At 39.2% G+C, this 23312-nt stretch overlaps 1 protein-coding gene and 1 pseudogene across 1 annotated transcript; one reads left to right on the top strand and one right to left on the bottom strand.

Moving 5' to 3' along the window:
* Nucleotides 1–618: 618 nt before the first annotated feature.
* Nucleotides 619–1178, bottom strand: LOC127689655 (UBA-like domain-containing protein 1; annotated as a pseudogene).
* A 7190-nt stretch (nt 1179–8368) lies between these two features.
* On the top strand, nt 8369–23032 carry LOC127689606 (phospholipid scramblase 2-like). Its single transcript, XM_052189289.1, has 6 exons — nt 8369–8425; nt 13372–13414; nt 16863–17083; nt 18481–18642; nt 19895–20056; nt 22985–23032. The coding sequence occupies exons 1-6, from the start codon at nt 8369–8371 to the stop codon at nt 23030–23032; spliced, it is 693 nt and encodes a 230-aa protein (XP_052045249.1).
* Nucleotides 23033–23312: the final 280 nt, after the last annotated feature.

Here is a 23312-nt window from a genome sequence, read left to right as displayed (position 1 = left end):
ATGCAGGCAGGGGCTGGGTAGAAGAGTCTTGGGCGTTCCCATAATCCTTTGTAGGAAATGGCAATGCTAGCAGATAAGGAAGCAGGCCAAGGGGCTTGGGGCTCACTCTAACATGCAAAGTCCAGCTGCCCCATAAACTAGGTTGCTTTTGAAGAGCAACATACGTATAAATACATAAGGCACAGCTACACACACACTTGCGGAGAAGGCTCTACATTCTCAAGGATCTAGGATCCTTGATCAAGGATTTAGGCCTATTGGTCCAAAGACAGGAGTCAGCCACGTGTCTGCTACCAAGTGATTCTCTGAAACACTCCAGGTGGAGGGCCAGGCAGGTACGTCTTCATTGGGATGGCTTCTTGGTCTCCAAGGTTGCCCACTAGGCACCCAAGTCACTTTGAGTCAGATCCAGCTGGGGGTGCCTACACTGTGAACTTGCTTGTGTGCAGCTGTGCGTGCTGGCATAAGACTGCCTGACTAGAAACCAGTCACTCCTCTCCAGGGCTCTGGGGTAGAGGGGTGCAGACAGAGGAGGGGTGAAGGGGCCCATAGAGACATTCTCTCCTCCACCTGACTTATGGTACGGTGTATGTGTGTGTGTGGGGGGGTCCTCCCTTATCACTCTGCCTCCATGGCAGGGTGGGCCCTTGGTTCTGAGGTGGCCTGTTAGGGAGTCAGAGGAGGCCAGTCTGAAGTTGGGGAAGAGGATGCCAGAGTCCACAGGGGCGGGGCGGCTGTGGTGGTGATGCTGTGGGCCTCCTGGGGGCGAGGCTGCAGTTGGCCAGCTGGGTGTTGAAAAGCTGCAAGTGGCATGGGGGAAGTGCGGTAGGAGTGACGTGGCCGATGTGGCCACTGGGTTGCAGGTGCTGCCACCACCACTGGGGAAGTTTTCCGAGGCCTTGAGACAGGAGAACATGGTGAGGACATCAGGGAAGTTGGGGGGCGTGGCAGGGGTGTTGACAGGAGTGCATATCATCTGGTGGTGGTGGCTGTAGGGGATGTTGGTCTCCTGGAAAAAGATGCTGAGGGTTGTCTCGAAACTGCCAGTGGGCCTCTTGCAGCAGTTGCTTTGCCTAGTTGGCCGCATAGCCCACCATCAGCACTAACCTAGTGTTTGAGCAGTTCACCCACAAGGCACCTGCACAGCTTGCTCCAGGCTTCCTGCGTGCTAGCCTCATGTGTCCACGATTAGCAACTCAGTTCTGGCTAATACCGTTCATGTTCTTTTAAATTTTTAATTTTTAGTAAAGTATAAGTGCTTTTCTCTTCTGTGTCTTTTTGACAGTTTTTAAAAAAGATTATTAGAATGGGGAAGTAATTTTCTGGTCATGGTTAATTAATTCAACTAGAATACTGTCTGATCATTTCTACAACTATGTGATGCTATTTCTTGGAATAAACCCATTAAATTAATCTTAGTTCTCTAGAGAAAAAAAGCAACAGGAAATATGTAGCTAGGGTTATGAGCTTTGGCTGGTTAGATTGTTTAGCTTGTAGGTTTTGTGGTGCCAAGTTTAGCGACCTCGATTTTCTCCCTAGGGCACACATGCTAAAAGGAGAGAACTGATTATCAAAAGCTGTCCTCTGAAATTCGCATTTGCTCCTTTATTATTTGCACATGTTCACACATGCACTTATATACACACATGTGTGCACTCAAACACACATGCATGCACTCTCTACATTAAAATAAGTAAAAGTAGTTTTTAAAAAGAAATATAAGGTTAAAACTTGTTCTTAGACAAAAGTCTGAGAGTGAAACTCAATTCTAAAGTATAAATCAGAACCATCATATTTTGTAATTCAATGTGAGAATCATGGGAACCAGTGACACAGAATCCAGTTTGGGTCTAAAGGGTTAATAGGTGGGAACCTGAGAGCAGAACACTAATTCTAAACAACAACAACAACAACAACAAAAAAGCAGTAGAGATTTCTCTTCTATTTCTCTTCTCCACTAGTAGGCTCTCAAAAGAGTAGAAAAACCCTGCCCATATGAGGAGGGGAAACCTAGCTAGCTATTCATTCCAGTGATTCAAGTTCTAATCTCAGTTCAAAATACTTTCTAGACACATTCAGACTTTTTGAGATCTACGTAGAATGGCTCCTGGCATGGAGATCTAAGTGAGAATGACTCCTGGTATCAAGATCTCCTGGCATCAAGATCTCCTGGATCTAGGTGGGGATGGCTCCTAGTATCGAGAGCTTTTGGCATTGAGATCTAAGTGAGGATGGCTCCTGGCAATTAACCACCATGGATGTACTCATTGTCAACAAGGAAGTCATACTACACTTAACTAAAACAAATAAAAACCCAAGGTTTTATCACCTGACACAAACTAGAATCATCTGAAAATAGAATCTTAATGAAAGAATTTTCTCTATTAGATTTGCCTGTAACGGTTATGTGTGCAGCATCGACTGACTGATTGATTGATTATTGAGTATAGATGGGTGGGGGAGAATACTAGCCACTGGGGTTTGGTACCACACACATGTGCCTGGAATGTATAAGAAAGGTAACGGAAAAGCCAGGTAAAGCAAACCAGGAAGCAGTTTTCCTCCATGTTTCCTGCCTCTACAAGAGTTCTTACCCTGACACCCTTTGTGATGGTCTGTGATCAGGATGGGCAGAAGAAACAAACAAACCCTTTCTCCCACAGTGTTTCCTGATTGTGTTGTTTATTGAAGCAACAGAAAGTAAACTAGGATGGAAATTGTTACTAGAGCCTAGCATTTTGCTGGGATGATCCTGACCAGGCTTTTACGCCTTGGGATGTTTAATGGGAGGGAATGGAGAATTTTGGATCCATGAGTTAGAAAAGCCCACTAAGAGTTCAGACCTTGGTGAGCTATTGTTGAACTTGGAAGACAATGTTGTGATCATTACTGAATATACAGGCCTAGATTATGAAGTTTCAGAAAAAGCTTATGAGTCTGTTCTTGTAATAATTTGAAATAAGAGTCAGTGGTTTCTGGTAAGCTAATATGTAATTGACTATGACCTGCACAATTGAATCAAAACCTTGGTTTATTGAGACAATTGATGTTGCTGATCTGGAGCTAAAGGGTTGCCTATGACTATTAAAAGTACAGTGTCATTGAGGTGAAATCTGGGAATTATTTCCTCAGGATGAGCTAGAGCACAGAATCTTTGGTCCATTGAGGGGCCCAAGGATACATGTTAACCTCAAATTGAACCTGACAGTGCTTACATCTCCCCCATGGCTCTGGTTTTGAAGGTATGAAGGAGTCATTAAGAAAAGCTGAGGCTTTGACACCATTAGAGGCTAAGAAGTCGTTGGCGAAGATGCATTCTCAGTTGTAGTGAAGACACTACCATATTGGAGACTGTTGAACATGGACCAAAAAAGAGAGTCATGTTTGGAACAGTACAAACTAGAGCCTGTCAGACAAGCTGTATGATGCAGATGTTAGAATAGACATGGTAGAGCTATTTAGAGCCCAGAGGTCCCGGGTGAGTTCAAAAGGACTGTGTTTTATATTGTGGTATTAGCAAGAGATCTTGAGAGGAAACAAGGTTGAAAAGCGATGCATTTGTGTGTCAGACTTACAAGGGGTTAATCATGCTAGCAAGATTTGGTCAACTTGACATAATGGTTATACATGCAGAGAAAACCTTTATTAGGAACTGTGTCTGTCAGGTTGGTATGTTAGCTTCTCTAAGGGGACATTTATAAATTGCCAATTGATTCAGGGGTCCTAAACTACTATGGTTTGTACCATCCATTGGTAGGCAGGCCTGGGGTATATAAGAACAATAATTGAGCAAGCCAGAAAGAAAAGAAGTCAATAAGCAACTTTCTTTGATGGTTCCTCCTTGAGGTTTTGCTTTGTCTACCATCTATAATGGACTATGATCACAGCATATGATGCACATGGGTTCTTTCTTCCCTATTCTTTCATCATGTTACTTATTCCAGCAATAGAAAGACAACTAAAATAGTGATAGAGTAGCTATCCGAGTACAACAGGAAGAGTGCTGACCCTCCCCTCCAAGTGTGTAAAGTCCTTTAGTGATTCTTACTCTACTTGACATTCAATAACCTAAGTTCTATGGCCTCCAATAAAAATGCTTCTACACTGTGATATATAGTACATGCATTATAGGTTACAAGCTAAGAGATTAAGAGAAAAAAATAGAACGCAAATGCACAACATAACCCTAACAATAAAACTCAGAAGTTGTCATAGCATTACAATATTCTATCATATGGTCATTACTGGTATCTGTATCTTTGTCTGCTTTATATGTCCGTATCCTCTGAGAAGTAACTCAAAGTTCAGTTGACACCAGAGCTTATATCCTTTTTATTAAAGTTTCCATTCATTGAGAAAGTAATTGAATGTAGTGACAGCTTTCATAAAGACCATATTTTCATGTATAGCATATACTTTAACCATGTGCATCCACATGAATTTTAATTATATATGCTATAATTATGTAAAATATAAGAAAATTGTGTGTGTAAAATATAAGAACAGTGTGTTGTTAGCACTTCCTGGAGGCTCTGCCAACAGTAATTCTCTCTCTCTCTCTCTCTCTCTCTCTCTCTCTCTCTCTCTCTCTCTCTCTCTCTTCCCCCTCTCTTGTTCTTCCTCACATGTTCTTGACCAGCCTCTTCCCTTCTTTCTTTCTCTCTCTCTTCAGAGTACAAAAGACCTCCTCTGTAAAGAATTCAATTTACTGAGAATGCTCAAGATAAAGGTCTAAGGAGAATGACTAAGATAAACTATGGTCTGTGGGAGTCAGGTAAAGCTTATATCTACAGATAGCACAGAAGTCATCTGGGCTATTGTAAAGTACATGTGACCTCACCCATAAACTGGGTTCTATTGACTGAGAAACAATGCTCAAGATAAAGGTCTATGGAGGAAGAGTCTGAAGTAAACATTATAGCCTGGGAGAGTCAGGTCTGGTCTGGCACTGCAGATAGCACAGGTGTCCAAGCTGTTAACTATAACCTTCCCCAGACTTCTGAGAGGAAAATATGCTATATGTGTTTTTTCTTAAACAGACAACTCCTTGTATTTAGCATTGCCTAGTGCTTACCTTTGAGGATAAGGACCTCATCTCCTCTACAAAATGAAAACTGAAATTTACCTGGAAGTTGTTTAGACAGAAGGTACTCTTCCTCATTAAACTGTAGCTTAAGGTTTAAGGGTAAAAAGCAGGAAGCAAGCAAGCAAGCATGAACAAATGACCATTGTTTTAAGTACATTCAGTTTTCTTCTGTGATTCCTATGCAAATGGGAATGGCTCCTGAGCACAGAACAGGAAAACGTTGAGTATCTGAGGCAGGCGTTTATTAGACAAATCTGGATGAACAGCCATGTCAGACCCGCTCCATGTCAGTCAGACCTGCTCCAGTTGAACAGACAAGATGCTTAAATTCCAGATACTATCATTCCTATGCTTGGAACACATTCTTGATGTCCTGCTAGACCATTCTAGGAGACCAATACCTGAAGCTGGTCTTTGCTGATTTGTGGGTTTCTCTTTTTCCCTGGTATCATATGCCCTTGTATCATCCTGTATTGTTAGATAGAAGAGAAAGAAGTACAGAGGAGAGAGAGATAGTGATCCCTAGGTCTAATTTCTTTCCTTTTGTTTCTTCTTTGAGGATGACTACTAACAAACCTCAGGCAATCCCCCTGAACACCAAAAACCACCCACCATTCTATCAAAGCTCTAACATTTTTATATTCTCTGAAAAGTTCCCAGAACTCCAAGTGTCACACAGTTGCAGAAACTATCTCCAAATGGGAAGATCACAGCTTGTGAGCTAGAGCACGAGACAAGTCATATTCAGACACTTCAGACAGTCTGAAGCAGCCCCACAGCCCCACACCTGGAATTAAAATGAAAATAAATTCTCATATTATTTTTATATTTTTTAAATAAACCAAGATTCCAGAATTCTCACAAGTACCAATGCTGAGAACTGGGCCAAACAGCTTTCTTTATATGTGTGGCTAGTGGAGGCTGTGTTAGTTTGTGGCTTGGCTACCAGTTGGGATCATCTTGAATTTCTGATCCATTGAATCTACTCCCCAAAGGTTCTGAAAAAAATGTGTTAGCATCACATTCTGGTCAACAGCTTCCAAAGTCTTTCTGAAAAACAGCCTGTTCATGATGATCCAACCCAAGGCTAGACTGATGGAAGAAGATGGGCTCAGACTGTGACCGTGCAGTTCTAGCTCTGATGTCATGTCTTCTCCAGAACCTTCTCAGCTGTACTTTAGCACAGTGTTTTTCTTTGTTCTGCTTTCTTTTCCTCCCTTTAAAGGGTATCATTTCAATTTCTTTTTTTTTTACATTGGGAATTTTAATGCTCAGCATCATTAATATATAGATGGTGTCATGTACTCACTGTTCCCCAAGTCCACGCCTTGCCTGCCTAGCAAACTTAAAGTGAAAACCCCTTACAAGGGGCTTCTGGAGGTAAACTGTGTCCTGTTGTGCTACTGACAAGAGTTTCCTATTCTTCTTGTCTCCAGGTATGCCAAATTCACCTCCCAAGTCAGGAGTTTCCCTCTCTTCAGTGTTCCTTTTCCACCATTTCTTCCCACAGAATTTCACAAAGCTCCTCTCCTTCCTGGCATTTCCATCTTCATTTAAGCTACGTCTACTTAAAACAGGTGCTTTGTGTCTGAGAACTTTAGTTTAGAAACATTCTCTTTTTCCTGGAAGTTAACTGTAAGGTGCTTAAGTGCTAATTATCTTCATTACTGTTTCTCTTCCCTGTACAACAGATACAATTGTATTATAAACCATCTATAAATATTCATTTACTTAGAAGGAGTTGACTATAAAACCTATGCTTATGAGGTATTAGTGTATTTTCTGTTTGTTCAACCCTACTTTTAGTGATATGTGGGTTTCCTTCATCTTGGCTCCACTTAAACTCACCTCCTATTCTGAATATTAGGTTCCCTGTAACTGTCTGTGCCATTATATTATTGAGCCTAGAAACTGCTCTTTTATGAACTATAAAATTAAACTTGTGAAGCTTTATTGCAGCCACACATATTAGCATATATGTGACATATACACACACACACACACACACACACACACACACACACACACACATATATATATATATATATATATATATATATATATATATATATATGACATAGAGAATTCTTTATTTTCAAGTGAGCCATATTCTGGGCACTTGGGGGATTGTGGTGGCATTCCTGGTTTCTTCTTCTCACACTCCAGTGCTACTCATCTCATAAGTTGTAGAAAATAGACAAATGACTCCAGACCTTCAGAAATATCTATATAGTGGAAGATAATCCCTTGTTCTATACATATAGAACAAGTTATTCTTCAGGATTCGAAGTTATTCTTTTTGGCAGGATGCTCTTTGGTCCTAGAAATAATTGTTCATATTTTTTGCTTTGGTTTTCTCGTTAACACTATTGTTCATGAACTCATGCTAAAATTGTCATATAAATAACTTGAGTCATCCATGATTTTGTCTCACATATTATGTGTATGTCAAGTGTGAATGGTAAGGGTTTTGTGTTAACTTTTTCCAGGGAGATATGAATAGATGTCTTTTCACTAAAGATAGGGCACCATTAACCTATCAAAGTAACAACTGGACCAAAGTCCAATTTGAGGGTTTTTACAGGACTATGGTGAAAGGTTACATATAGGAGCATGATGTCTCTCAGGCAGCTGCATCAGGGAAAAGCTCGCCTCATCCTGGTTGGTTTGTAACTCACAAAAGGTTCATTCCTACACAAAAGGTTCATTCTCAGCACAACTTGGAGAGAGCTCAAATGGCAGGAGTGTTTCCTCTCCACAGAAGTTGATATCTGCTTCTATAATCTTCGGGAGTAGCCTTGTAAATCTTGTACAGTTCAGCTTTCTCTGATAAGTGAAATTTGTTTTCTTCCAGAGGCTTATGAGTTTACCTTTTTCCTACAGATGGGAATGTTTCAGTTTGGGGAAAATTGCCAGAGAGCCAAAGGAAAATTTGTAACCTCTGGTTACAGCCAGCACCCTCAAAAAGAGTAGATATAAATCTCATATACTTCATTGATATAGCTCTTAAAAAAATCACACATCAAAGTTTATAGACACAAGAACTGAAATGTCAACTTGCATAAATAGAGTAATTCCAAAACCTGGCTTATTCATTTGTTTCTGTGCAGCAACATACTATTTGGCTTATTCCCGTTTTGGGAACTTCTGGACATTCTGATTCCTTAGAGTCTCAGTCTGACTGCCAATCCCACCAACCATCTCTGAAAATGCAGGCCCAGCCTTCTTTATCATCCAAAGTCAACTAGAATCTAACCAGCAAGGTGGACCTACTGTGACCCCATGGATATCAACACCACCTCCTATGCAGTGCCACCTGGATTGCAATATTTACTTCAGGTAAGTTCAAACAAATAAAAAGTTCATAAACAAGACCAGGCTTCCACTTTACTTATGGGTAGATAATCACAATTCATTCTTGCGAGTTAGAGACAGACAGTAAACTTGTTTTCATTTTTTGTTGTTGTTGATGTTTTGTTTTTTGGTAAAGGTTACTTTAGAAGCCACAGGCTAGCCTGGATTTTCTCAGAATCTATTTACTGCAGTATCCCAAGTGTTAAGATTATGACTTGATCCACAAAACATGACTATGTATTCTAAAATTAATCACTCTGATTCATATGTTTTTGTTTTATTTCCAAAGTAAAGTTTGAATGTCTTGGGAAATTGTATTTCTCAATTGTATTTTCTATTACCTTGGAAGTGATTTATAACAATGGTCAAATACTGGTATATATTTAGCACAAGTTTCTAGGATTTGTTATAGGCACAGTATATAATATATTCTTCATTGATTTATTATTTGACAAATTCATACATGTCTACAAAAATTCTGGTAACATTATTAATCTACTTACTTTCTCTTGACCCACTCCTACCCCAACAAGTATTTCCCACCATCCAAGGCCTCATCCCATTTTTCTGTCTGAGTGTGTAGATAAGTTACTAGTGGCTAACTCACCAAAAACATTGACTTCCTTGCCCCCATCTGCTTACGACCAATAATAGTTGTGGGAGATGGGTGCTGAGCACTGTAAGCCTCTTTATAATTTGTGACTAAATGTTTACAGGTTAGACTCATGTAGACCCATAGCAGGGAAGCACAGCTGCTATGAATTCATACCTTAAAGCAGAGTTTAATGGGCCTCTTCTCATCTTCTGGCTCATTCTTTCTGCCCCATCTTCTGTGATGTTCCCTGAGCCTTGCAGTGGGAGATATGGGTGCTCCGTTTAAGCCTAATCATGCACCCAACACTTGTTCTCAGCATCTTGGCCAGTGATGGATCTCTGTATTAATTCAAGATTCATTGCAAAGAGAAGTATGTTTCTTTGGTCAAGACTAAGGGAAGTACCATTTTGGAGCCAGTTTGATGATATGTCCATTAGGTAAAATAAAAGCACTAGGTTCATCCCCAGTTTCTTTGACTTTCCCAGTCAGGGGCCTTTAACTGGGTCCTCCCAGTTCAAGGTGTGAATTTCCTCCTGATAAACCTCAGATAATAAATCAGTTGTTAACCTGCATAAGAGTTGTGCCACAATTTCTTTCTGCCTAAGACGTTTGGTATGATATTGTATGCATAGTATACAAGGTTTGAAATCCAGCAGCAAGAAGGAAACTTGCAGCTCAGTTGAAATATGATTTCCTTGAGTTCTGCAACCAAAGTGTGTAGGGCCTTCAGCAAGAGACTTATCATCTACTTCTAGTGGGTGATCAATAGCAATGGCCAAAACTGATATAGTTTGGGGAGCTTCTGGGGCTTTCTTGGTCAATAATTCCTAGGGAGATGTTCCACATCTGTCCTTTGGATTTTAAGCTGATAGCACATAGCTTCTGGGATGAGCATTGTCTACTCAGGCATGCCACATCCGTTCTGACATTTAAGTTTTGATGTGCGTTTTTCATGTGCCCTTAGGTTTTGTTAATCCTCTCTCCATATCTCCTGCTCTTTCCAATCACTCACCCCCTGTTCAAAATGTGCCACTCTCACAACTCCCTCAGTTTTCATACTGCTATTTTCTCAGTTTCTGTAAGGGCTTTTCACACCCACAGCACTTCTATACCTCTTCTTCCTTTGGGGTTTCTACTGACATTACAATTTAAACAAACACATCTAAAGATTCAAACCTATCTGCATATGGGAGAGAACATATGGTGTTTGATATTCCAAGTTAGAACTTACTACCCTCACTACAATAATTTCCAGTTCTATCAATTCACCTTCAAATTTTATTGTTTCAATTTTCTTTACAATGGATAAAATTCCACTGTGTGTATGTACTGCATTTTCGTTGTCCTGCCATGAGTTGATCGACATCTGATTCCATTTCTTAGCTATTTTGAATAGAGCATCAATGACCATATGTGTGCAGAAATCTCTGCAATAAGATATGGAAAGTCCTTTGAGTTTACATCCATAAGTGACATAGCTGGGACTTATGGGAGTTTTATGTTCAGTCTTTTGCAAAACATTCAGAACTATTTTCAGTGTGTCTGCAATTGACAACTCTGCTCAGAGTGTGACTCAGGGATCTTAAGACCTGATGTTCTACAAGTGCTAGAGGGAGATGTAATGAATACACTTCCACATATGGACATGGTGAGGATTTTATTTTATTTTATTTTATTTATTTATTTATTTATCTATCTATCTATTTTTTTTTTTTTTGGATTTTTGAGACAGGGTTTCTCTGTGTAACCCTGGCTAACCTGGAACTCACTCTGTAAACCAGGCTGGCCTCGTACTCAGAAATCCACCTGCCTCTACCTCCCAGGTTCTGGGATTAAAGGCAAGTGCCACCACTACACGGCATTTCTTGTTTTATTTTATTTTTAAAAATTAATTAATTAACTAATTAATTAATTAATTATATGTAAGTACATTGTAGCTGTCCTCAGACACCGCAGAAGAGGGCATCAGATCTCATTACAGATGGTTGTGAGCCACCATATGGTTGCTAGTATTTGAACTCAGGACCTTCAGAAGAGCAGTCAGTGCTCTTAAGCCTTGAGCCATCTTTCCAGCCCCAGAGGACTTTTTAAATAGGATTCTGGTAGCACAGAAAGTAAAACTGCCAAATAACCTACAATCTCTCATGAAACTAAATCTTATTTATTTATTTATTTATTTACACTCCAGATTTTATTCCCCCCACACACACCCATCCACCCCCTGGCTGTTCCACATCCCATACCTCCTCCCACCCAGTTTCTACAAAGATGTCCCCACTTGCCACCCCCTACCCAAACAGACCTCTAAACTTCCTGAGGCCTCTAGTCTCTTAATGGTTAGGTGCATCTTCTCTGACTGAACCCAGACCCAGCAGCCCTCTGATGTATGTGTGTTGGGGGCCTCATATCAGCTGGTGTATGCTACCTGGTTGATGGTTCAGTGTCTGAGAGATCTCAGGGGTCCAGTTTAATTGAGACTGCTGGTCCTCCTACAGGGTCGCCCTCCTCCTCGGCTTCTTCTAGCCTTTCTCTCATCCAACCACAGGGGCCAGCAGCTTCTTTCCACTGGTTGGGTGAAAATAGCTGCATCTGACTCTTTCAGCTGCTTGTTGGGTCTTCTGGAGTACAGGCATGATAGATCCCTTTTTGTGAGTACTCCATAGCCTCAGTAATAGTGTCAGGTCTTGGGGCCTCCCCTTGACCTGGATCCCACTTTGGGCCTGTTCTTTTAATCAGGCTCCTCTCCATTTCCATTCCTGCAGTTCTTTCAGACAGGATCAAATATGGATTTTGACTGTGGGATGGCAATCCCCTCCCTCGATGCTTCCTGCTGGAGGTGGGCTCTATAAATTCCCTCTCCCTACTGTAGGGAATTTCATCTAAGATGCCTCCTTTTGAGTTCTGAGAGTCTCTAACCTCCCAGGTCTCTGGTGCATTCTGGAGGGTACCCCCAACCTCCTATCTCCTGAGGTTGCCTGTTTGCATTCTTTCTGCTGGCCCTCAGAACTTCAGTCTTTTTCTCTCACCCCAAACCAGATCAGGTTCCCCTCCTCCCTACCACCGCCCACTTTCCACCTGGGCCCTTTAGCTTATTGACCATTTTTAGTTCTGTGGACTGTATCTTGGGTATTCTCTATTTTCCTCTTTTTTTTATTTTTACTAATATCCACTTATTAGTGAGTACATGCCTTGCATGTCCTTTTGGGTCTGAGTTACCTTACTCAGTATGATATTTTCTAGCCCCATCCATTTGGCTTCAAAACTCAGGATATCCTCGTTCTTAATAACTGAGTAGTATTCCATTGTGTAAATGAACCACATTTCCTGTATCCATTCTTCTGTCGTGGGACATTTGGGTTGTTTCCAGCTTCTGGCTATCACAAATAAGGCCACTATGAACATAATGAAACACGTGACCCTGTGGCATGGTGGGGCACCTTTTGGGTATATTGCTAAGAGTGGTATTGCTGGGTCTTTAGGTAGATCTATTTCCAATATTCTGAGGAACCTCCAGATTGATTTCCAGAGTGGTTGTACCAGTTTGCAATCCCACAGAAGATATTTCAGAATGCCAACAGTAAGAGAAAAAAAAGTCTGAGTCTTGTAGTACTGCATGTAGTTTAACATAACACTATTGATACTTGTTTTGTTTCATAAATTAGATAGGCATAAACAAGACTCTTTACACTAGTGTTTTTCAAAAAGACCATTTGGAGTTCAGTAAAGGAACTATCTTATGAATATATACTTGTTTATATTTCTGAAAAATACCTTGAAACATTTTTTAACAGTCAAGGTCATGCAGAGAATGATGACCCATGCCTCTGTTGTCAGCTCTATAAGGAGACCAAAGCAAGGAACTCAGAAGTGTAATGCTCTCACAGACTGCATAAGAAAGCCTTGTCTCAAAACCAACCAAACCAACAAAAACTACCACAGCAAAAGCCCAGAAATTCTAAGATGCCTAGAAGCCCTCAGTTATCACAGTGATGTCACGAATCATTTTCACATACACAGAAACGTCTCTCTGAATGAATAAAAATGTTTTCACATTTCATAAAAATCATGTAGCAATAACTTTGCTTTCTAATCTCTATAGATACCTGAGATTAAGTCAAACTGACCTCGTTTCTCCACATTAACAGTAAATTCATCCAGTAGCTATATTTTCTAAATGGTAAGAAGTTGTTAAATATAGTTCTATTCAACAATAATGAGAATTTGATACTGATAAGCATTGGTAACTAGTTATAAATGATATTAAATAATGAAAAATATGAAGTTCCAATTTGGTTGAATGAAATATCTGAAATTCTTTTTTTTCTCACTGTGACAGATAGATCATATTCTGATTCATCAGCAGTTTGAGTTTGTGGAAGGTGTGTATTTGCTGTTTTCATCATATTGCTAGAGAGACAACAAAAGTAAAGGCATGCTGAACACCCCGACTGCAGCATTCTGCATGATGCAGGATGCAAAACTTGATGTCTTACAATGTCTTTCCTTATAGTCTTTAAACACGTAGTTTTTCTCTGGATATTTTCATTTCTGCCACTTAGAGATCTCTTTGTAATACTGTGATGGCCAGCCATCCTCGTCATAGACACTAATTTGACAGACAATACCCAAAACTTACCTTTTCTCCCATCTCTGCAAATCACTGTATGTTTTACCACACCCTACCAGGTTTCTTAGCTGCTTTCTGCCAAGCTATGACAAGTATAAGATTTCCACAAAACCTCAGGTAATGGTTCAGGTTGCACAGGGTATGATCCTTTAGAATTGGGGTGGAGAGTTTCTGTAAAACTCCGTAAATGCCCTCACCATGAACCTGTTTTCTTCGGCACTTCCTAGCTCAGCACAGGGCCCTGATGTATTAGAGTTGCTGAGCAGAATATAGGCCGGGTGCCTATAGATGTCACCCTAGGTCCAATGTCTCCAGGTGCAAATTGGAACTGAAGAAGCTCCCAGAGCATCATGATAGCTGCCACAAGAGGCAGGTCATAGGAGGATATATGAATTGCAGCATCCGCTCTTGATCAGAACATGACAAAGACCTAATTGATATCGTCGAGAGTATATCTTTTAAATTCATAATCATCGCTAGACTTAGTTTTTCTTTTTTATTGGTTATTTTATTTACATTTCAAATGTTATCCTGCTTCCTGGTTTCCCCTCTGCTAACCCGTTATCCCACCTTCCCTCCCCTATGCTTCTATGATGGTGCTCCCTCACCCACCCACCCACCTACCCACTCTTGCCTCACTGCCCTAGTATTCCCTTCCACTGGGGCATCGAGTCTCCACAGGACTAAGGGCATCCCCTCTGGCCCTCCCATTGATGTCAAATAAGGCCATCCTCTGCTACATATCCATCTGGAGTCATGGGTGCCCTCATGTTTACTCCTTGGTTGGTGGTTTAGTCCCTTGGCGCTCTGGGAGGGGGGCAGGTCTGTTGATTGATATTGTTATTCTTCCTATGGTGTTGCAATCCTCTTCAACTCCTTCAGTCCTTGTCCTAACTTCTCCACTGGGGTCCCTGAGCTCTGTCCAATGTTTGGCTGCGAACATTTGTATTGGTCAGGCTCTAACAGAGGCTCACGGGACAGTTCTTCAAGGCTCCTGTCAGCAAACATTTCTTGACATCAGTAATAGTGTCTTGATTTGGTGTCTGCAGATGAGATGCATCCCCAGGTGGAACAGTTTCTGGATGGCCTTTTTTCAGTTTCTACTCCACTCTTTGTCCCTGAATTTCCCTTTGACAGGAAGAATTCTGAATTAATATTTTTGAGGTGGGTGGGTGACCCTATCGCTCAACTGGGGACCATGCCTATCCACTGGATATGGTCTCTACAGGTTCTACCTCCCCCGTTGTTGGTTATTTCGGCTAATGTCCTTCCTGTTGGGTCCTGGAAAACTCTTGGGTACCTGGCATCTGGGACATTTTAGTGATTACTGGTAGTTCCCCCTCCCCCCACTGCTACACACCTCCTTTCAAATTCCTGACCCTCTGAATTTTCTTAAATGGACATATTTTTAATATTGTAAATAATATAAAATATGAATATTACTTTATACATTTTCAGCACCTGAGTTTATGACCAGCGTCTTTTACCTTTATCTTATTGGAAAATAAATGGATGCTATAGATATAACTCTATAGATTTTTTTCCTGCATGTCCAAGACTAAAATTTCCAGTCACATGCATACAATGCAATTATGCAACCACTGAAGTATCTTTAGCCATAGTACAGATTCCTTCATTTTCTTAGTTTTAGTTTTCCAAAGAACTTGAAGGAAACTAGAGGCTGTGTAAGCCTTGTTGCTCTCACTTTGTAGGTTAAAAATAAAGACTATTTACACAATGGAATACTACTCAGCAATTAGAAACAATGAATTCACAAAATTTTTAGGCAAATGGTTTGATCTGGAAAATATCATCCTAAGTGACGTAACCCAATCACAAAAGAATACACATGGAATGCAATCTCTGATAAGTAGATATTAATTAGCCCAGAAGTCCTTAATACCCAAGGCACAAATCGCATAACAAATGACACCCATGAAGAAGTATGGAGAGGGTCTTGATCCTGGAAAGGATTAATCTAGCATTGGAGGGGAATATAAGGACAGAGAAAAAGGAGGGAGGTGATTGGAGAATGGATGGAGAGAAGAAGGTTTATGGGACATATGGGGTGGGAGGATCCGGGAAAGGGGAAATCATTTGGAATATAAACAAAGAATATAGAAAATAAAAATATTTTTTAAAAAAATAAAGACTGAGGTACATAATTGAACTGCTATTTGAATTATGGATGCCCTCTCAATTTAAAAAATAATTTTCAATTTATTTTTAATCTTTAATTGTTAAAATCTTTGCAAAAGTATTTGTGGTGGGTGTTGATACCATGCCAATCTTTAAGAGACTGCTTCTAAGACTTCTCAAGTCTCCTCAAAGATTAAAAATGGATCCACAGTGCTCCTACTTCTGAAAGATGTTTTTCTATGGGCAAATGTGACTATGAATTGACTCTGTTTCAAAATGAGAGAAGATCCCCAACAATAACTTTTGGTAAGATGACATTTCACAATCTGCATTTGTCACCTCTCTCTGTTTTTAGCATAAAAGGAACACCAGTAAGACAAAGTTCATTTGGAATGCCTATGATACTATGATATCCTGGCAGGGCGCTGTGACATGGTGGCTGTAATCTGAGCTGAGTTGTCAGGCACAAGTCTTATACACACTGGTTGTCCAGGGCCCACCTCCACTCCTCCCAAGGTACCCGGGGCTCAGTACAATCTTTTAACTCACCTTCCATTTTCAATCTCTCCCATTTTCCACATGAATAAGTCCCTGCATTGTTCAAATATAGTGCAAAAGAAAACAGGGTTTATAAAACAGAATCTCAGCCCAACTGGTTTGCCACAGTAATTTACATAAATTGTAAAGCATCACCCATTATGTAGCCTCTCTATAACACATGGAAACTACACTAGAGAAGTGGCTATTTATTCACATGTCCGGCACTGCTTTCTCCACCCCTTCCTGAGTTAGATCATAGATGTATCAAAAAAAAAAAAAAAAAAGGAAACAGCCTCTTTTATTTATTTTCCATGTCTTCCATAGGTACTCAATTTTTTCTTAGTTTGCTAGCCTCTCCTCCCTTTTTTGCCTTTCTTTCCCTCAGACTTGATTATCTATATATACCTTCTTTTTATCCTTTCCTTGTGCTTCTTAGAATATCAGCTAAACTTAGGTTATCTAGGATATGTAGAGGATTTTAATGTGCTGTTGATTATGAACTCCATTTTTTTTTCTTTTAGCCATTTTAGGTTTTGAAACTGCTAACCAATACAAAATCGAGGACAAACTGGGGCAGAAGGTTTACTATGCCGTAGAAGACTCTAATTTTTTAACACGCAATTGCTGTGGAGATAATAGACCTTTCTCCATGAGGGTCCTTGATAACTCAGGTCATGAAGTCATAACTTTACAACGACCACTAAGATGTGATTCTTGTTTCTGCCCATGCTGCCTCCAGAAGGTCTGTAAATTCTTACCAAGACAGTTTGCAAGATAAGTTTATCAAGAATTTTTGCCAAGTTATTGACATTTAAAAATATAATCCATGAGCAATATTTTGTCCTTCACTCAAGTATGTAGGAAGGAATATAAAGGACTTAGCTCATGCTCTTGGGTAATGTCTCCTCTATGGATGAGTAACAGCTCAAACAACAGTTTCTAATGTTCAAGTGAAAGCCTTTTGACAAAATCTCTAGTCAGAAATGATCATGACAGATATGGCCCAAACTAATGGAGCCACATGCCTGAGGATGTCTTTCTAGAATACTGTTCTAGAAAGAGAATGCCTTAAAAAAGAAAGAGAGAGAATGCCTTAACAGAAGCGTTAGGAGAATAAAATATGTATTCATCTCATAATGTATCTAATGATTTGTATATTCCACTAAGTGGCATCAGAAAACTAAGCAGAAAAACATCACCCATTTTTTTTATTTCCTCTATTTCAATAAACACAGCAGGTTGTATTCTCTGTAATAAACATTGCTCAGATGGATCTGCCCTCAGCTAAAGTCCACCTGCCTGTTTCATATCACTTGGTGGCCTATTTATTGCAAATGTGTCTTTCAGAGCAGGCACCAGGACATAGAGACATTATAGGGAAGGTTGCCTTTGCCTGGATTTCACTTGCCTAGACCATGTCTGCCTGCCTACCCTACTCATTCTAGAAGCAATGTCCATAAAGCCCATCTCAAACAGAGGTAACATGAAAACAGATATTTGGAGTTTAATACTGTACTTTACTTAGAAAGAGTAAGATTATTTGTAAAGAATTCTTTTGTTTTCCATGCCTTTAGGCCAGGTGTAATCTTACATGCATAGCAATATCTGAGGAGAATATGTCTGTGTGTTGGATGATGAAAGTACTACAATTGAGTAGCAGTATAACATGGTCATGAAACTTGACTGTCAGAAATGATCCCATGTGAGCCTCACAGTAAATAAATAGCAGGGCCATGAGTCCAGTGTCCAAAGTCTTTTTCTTATACATTATTAGAACTAATAGCTGAAAATGTACCAGTGATCAGAGTTCTGTTCATAAACATAAGCTACTGTTTATAAACAAGTTTAAGGAAGGAAAGTTTGTTATTAATTTAGAGAGTTTTTATAAATTAAAATATTAATGAAATATGCAAGCTATCAAATTTCAATTATCCCCTTCTATGCATTAGCTGAAGAATCTGATGCAAGTTAATTCACCCTTCTTTGCTATAGTTATGGCTATGAATTAAGGGAAGAAATAGCATTGATCTAATTAAAGGGTATTGTAGATTGGAGCACTGTCTGTTATTCTAAGTAAATGAAGCCACAAATAGATAGCACGATAATAAACATTTACCAATGTTCTTTTTTCACATGTAGATAGAAGTCCAAGCTCCTCCTGGTGTGCCAATCGGCTATGTTACCCAAACCTGGCACCCATGTCGGCCAAAGTTTACAGTTCAGAATGAGGCGAAACAGGCTGTTCTAAAGATTATCGGTCCAATCATCATGTGCAGCTTTGGAGGAAACATAGATTTTGAGGTAACAGGTACCTTCAAAGAACAGATTATGTTTTCTGAGGATTTTCTTTTCTTATAGATAGAATATATGTTACACAAACCTAAAGTTGTATTAAATGGGGATTTCGATACAGATATTTTAAAAAAGAAATAACATGATCAGGGAAACATTTTGTAGTTCAATGCAAGGAAAAGGTGTGGTCATCTTAAAATGAGCCACAATTTCTCTGTTGGCTCTTCTTCTCATTGCTATGACCAATACCCAAACGAGAAGCATTAAAAGAAGCATTTCTAATAGCTTACAGTTTAAGGGTACAGTGGTCCTTAGGCACTGCACACACATGCTGCACAGACCAATATGCAAACAGAACACCTATGTACATAAAATAGAAATAAGTGGATCTTTTCTAAAAGAAAAAGAGTTAATACAAGTCTAGTGCTTACCATCCAATCATGCTTCACTGTGATCTCCTTGTTATTCTTATATTGAATTAGTTTATTGGGAAACATGTTTCTATGTTTATTTCCTGTAGGAATTTTAAAGCTAAGGGAATTTTTGTCATTTGACTTGCTGATTTTCTTTAAAGATGAGAAAATCTGATAAAATTAGGCTTACCTTAGGGGAAAAACCACTCTGCAGCTGATGAGGGCTATCCCTTCCTGATAAGCCTTCAGATCTCTACCTCCATTATCATGAATTCTTGTCTCATATTCACTCTGTTCCAATGTCTGTGGCCCTTGGGAACTATGCAGATTGTCCTTCCTCTCTTAGAATCCGGTTACATGTACATAAAGCCTTATCTCCATTGACGTACAATACTAGTCACAGACACAGGCAGTTCTAAGAAAATACAGGCAATTAAAAGAAAATACAAGAGATCTTACAAGGCATGTATGTATAATGTTCTGAGCAAGTGTGTGGGGGAGTATGTACTATAAAGACATTATATACTTGGATGTGTAAAAATAGATCAAGTACATGAGAAGGCATCTAGATGTGTGTAAACTTATTCTATTTTTAGAAACAGTAACAGAACTTAAGCTAGCCTACAGTTTACTTTTAGGAAACAGAAGAGGACACCAAGGAAACTGTGAAATTTTCATATACAAAGCCCAAAATTCATAGTTTATTTAGCAATCTTTTCAATGTTTAGTCACATGAGGGCACAATCTGAATGTGTCTTTGCCTCCAGTTATTCAAATCATATTCACTGTTATTTTTCTAGAACTTTTAAATCTCCTCCTCTTGTTCATTCATTTTGTTTCCCATTTAGATAAAGTCTCTTGATGAAGCATTTGTGGTTGGCAGGATTTCCAAGCACTGGTCTGGTTTTCTGAAGGAGATACTGACAGATGTAGACAGTTTTGGGATCCAGTTCCCTTTAGACCTCGATGTAAAGATAAAGGCTGTGATGCTTGGTGCTTGTTTCCTCATAGTAAGTCTGCTCTCTGTGATTCTGATTTTGGATGGAGTCTCCAGACACATCTGGAAACAACTTGGAAAACTGTACACTTAAAGATCTCCTCCTTAGTAAGGGAGTTCTGGACTGAATATAATCATATTGCATTGTATACATGTATGAAATTCTTAAAGTTAAAACAAGACAAAGAAAACTAATCAAGGAAAAAAATGTTTTCAATTCCCAGGTTTGATGATGAGGTGACATTGAGTCTTAACTCTGAGGTTATTTCAGATCCTTCCAATACTTTGGATTCACAGGGGACATAGTTTCTATCCAAAGAATCCATGCAGTTTCAAATGCAAAGACACAAAGCTCATCTGTTGAGAGGTTCTGACTTTACAAAGCAAAAAGTTATATTGAGACTTTGGAGAATTAATACTTGTATGTAATAAAACTTGCTGAAATGTAAATATTTTTATCTTAACATAATTTTTAATTAAGTCATTGAATATAGCGAGGTATAATAATCAGTTAACCATGTATTCAATAAAGACCCTAGATCTACAGGAAGTATTTGGGATGAAGCAGTGGCCCTAGATGTTTTTTAAAGCCCGACTTTACATTCCAAGCTCAGAACCAGAAGTTTGTTGAACACCCAGAAAATTCTTTCATAACCTCAAAGCTGAAGTCTACAGGGAGAGATGTGTGGTTTCCAACATTACTTGTACATTAGAAATACCTGGGCAATTCAAGTCCTCCAATATCCAAATATTCTTCCTTTGTGCTCCAGGACTTAGAGCAGCACAGTGCATTGTATGGGGAATAAAATCTGAAAAAACAAAACAAAACAAAAATTAAAAAAAAATAACGGACTAAAAGTGTATACAACTAAAGGATGCGGGTCCTTCAACAATGAAAACATTAATAAAAATGAAAATAAAATGAAGGAGCAGAGATATTTTTGGAGTTATTAATTTAATGGAGTTTGTGGACTCATTTAACTAACTTAGTCAAATCTTCCTGTGGCATTCAAGGAAATGTGCACACTGTCTGGCCATTCGGCGCTAAAACAAATTATTGAAAATTGATGCAGCATTGGTATCATGGCAATGAACAAGTTTAATGAAATTGATATATCTCAGAAGAAACATGCCATGGGATGCTGGCTAATTTTTTTGTCAATTTGACACAGGCTAGAGTCATTTTGGAAGAGGGACCTTCCACTGCGAAAATGCCCCCACTAGCTGACCTCTGGTTAGCTTCAGTCTGTGTTATAGATTGTTGAATAATGTGGGAGGGCCCAGATCGCTGGGAACAGTGCCACTCCTGAACTGATCACCCTGGCTTCTATAAGAGGGCAGAATAAGCCATGAGAAGCAAGCTAGTAAGCAGCACTCCTCCACGGCCTCTGCAGCAGCTTCTGCCTACAGCTCCCTGGTGTGTTTGAGTACCTGATTTTCCTCAGTGATGGTCTATGATGTTTCTTTCAGTTTATGAACTAAAATAAACCCTTTCTTCTTCAAGTTATTTTAGATCATGATATTTTATCCTAGTAATGGTAACCCTAACTAAGACACAATGGTCCTTCATCTTGGCTTTTATTTTTTATATTTTTTTCTTGAGAACCAGTATCCCTCTATAGTCTAAACTGCCCTTTAAGTCATCACAATCCTCCTGCCTGAGTCTCCCAAGTACTATAACTGCAAATATCTATTGCATTCAGGTCATATTTTTCTTAATATTTGCTTTTCAATAATGAACGCAAAATAAGAGATCTAGGAAATGAAATCATAGGTCAACCAAACACAGTCATGCTGCTAATTACAAAGCAAACTTAGGAAATGCTAGGATTTAGGGATGCTAGTCTTGCAAATTTGAGATGTGATAACTAACCTTTTAATTAAAGCTTCAATATTGCAAGCAATATTGAATTATATTCACCTCAATTGACAAATATTCTGTATATACATTCATGGGGTTTCACATGATATCTTGATACAAGCATATGTTATGAGATAATCACATACAACTAACTGACATATCCATAGACTGAAGGATTTATTTTTGTAGTGTAAACATTTATAATTTACTTTTCTGGCAATTTTGAAATATACATGCAGTGGTATAATTCCAGTCACAGTGTGAGAATTGCATTCATAAATCTTTAGAGCTGTTGATACAATTCTCACTCTCTCCACCCAACTTCCATCCTCAGGCTCAACTACAATTCTATTTTCCTTACTTAGAATTATGAGCTCAACATTATTGTCTTCCACATGTGAGAGAGTACTACATTGTATTTTTCCCCCTGGCTTAATTCAAGTTACATACTATGTTCCAGGTCAATACATTCTGTTGTTTATTAAAAAGTTTTATTGTTATGAATGTACAGTATCTCATTTGTAGTACATACACCCCATTTCCCTTTTTGAGCTTTTTTTGGGGGGAAGGGCCTGTTTTTTTGGTTATTGTTTGATGTCTTTTGTTTGCTTTGAGAAGGTTCTCACTGTGTAGACCACTGTGACTTCCAGCTCAAAACTCTATCGCCTCTCACTCCTGAGCTTCCTGAATTTTCATAACTTGAAAAGTGAGGTTTCATTGATGAAAGTGACCATGGCCAAGACAACTCTAATAAAGGACAGTATTTAATTGAGACTAGCTTATAGGTTCAAAGTTTCAATCCATTATCATCACAGCAAGAAGCATGGAAGCATGCAGTCAAACATGGCGCTGGAGAAGCTAGAGTTCTACATTTTATTCTGAAGGGAAAACAAAAAAGACTGGCTTCTAGGCAACTAGGAGGAGGGTCTCAAAACCCAAACCCACAGTGGAGCCCTTCCTCCAATGAGACCACACCTCTCCAACAAGGCCACACCTCCTAGGTCAAGCATATTTAAACCACTACATGAGGCTACACTTTTATTGCTGGAAATTGACTTTGCTATTTTTCTTCTGTTCTAGGACTTCATGTTCTTTGAAAGCAGTAGAGGCCAGAGACCAAAACTATGATTATGGTAATGAATCAATGTACATATGTGTCCTCAGAAATTATAAAGCAGGAACAATGATTGAAACTGAAAGGAAGCATGGTCTTTCATTGACATCACCTCTCTCGAATTAAACTAGAATATGTAACTCCATGGATGTGTGATTGGATTTCCCAGTTATTATAATTTGTTTCCTATCTCACCAGCTTATAGATGCTTTTACATATTGCAATGAATATTCCCTTCTTTTTTAATTAATCATTTTATTTGTTTACATTTCAACTGATATTCCCCTCCCCAGT

This window comes from Apodemus sylvaticus, chromosome 7 (genome assembly GCF_947179515.1).
Source record: "Apodemus sylvaticus chromosome 7, mApoSyl1.1, whole genome shotgun sequence".
Taxonomy (NCBI): Eukaryota; Metazoa; Chordata; class Mammalia; order Rodentia; family Muridae; genus Apodemus; species Apodemus sylvaticus.
Note: the sequence above shows the minus strand (reverse complement) of the source record. Positions and strands in the feature narration are given on the sequence as shown.

Excerpts from the sequence above, each read along its gene's own strand:
- LOC127689606 (XM_052189289.1), top strand. The coding sequence starts at position 8,369 with ATGGATATCAACACCACCTCCTATGCAGTGCCACCTGGATTGCAATAT. Across the intron at positions 13,415-16,862 it reads GCAGTTTGAGTTTGTGGAAG|CCATTTTAGGTTTTGAAACT; the intron begins GTGTGTATTTGC and ends TTTTTCTTTTAG. Across the intron at positions 17,084-18,480 it reads GCCCATGCTGCCTCCAGAAG|ATAGAAGTCCAAGCTCCTCC; the intron begins GTCTGTAAATTC and ends TTTCACATGTAG.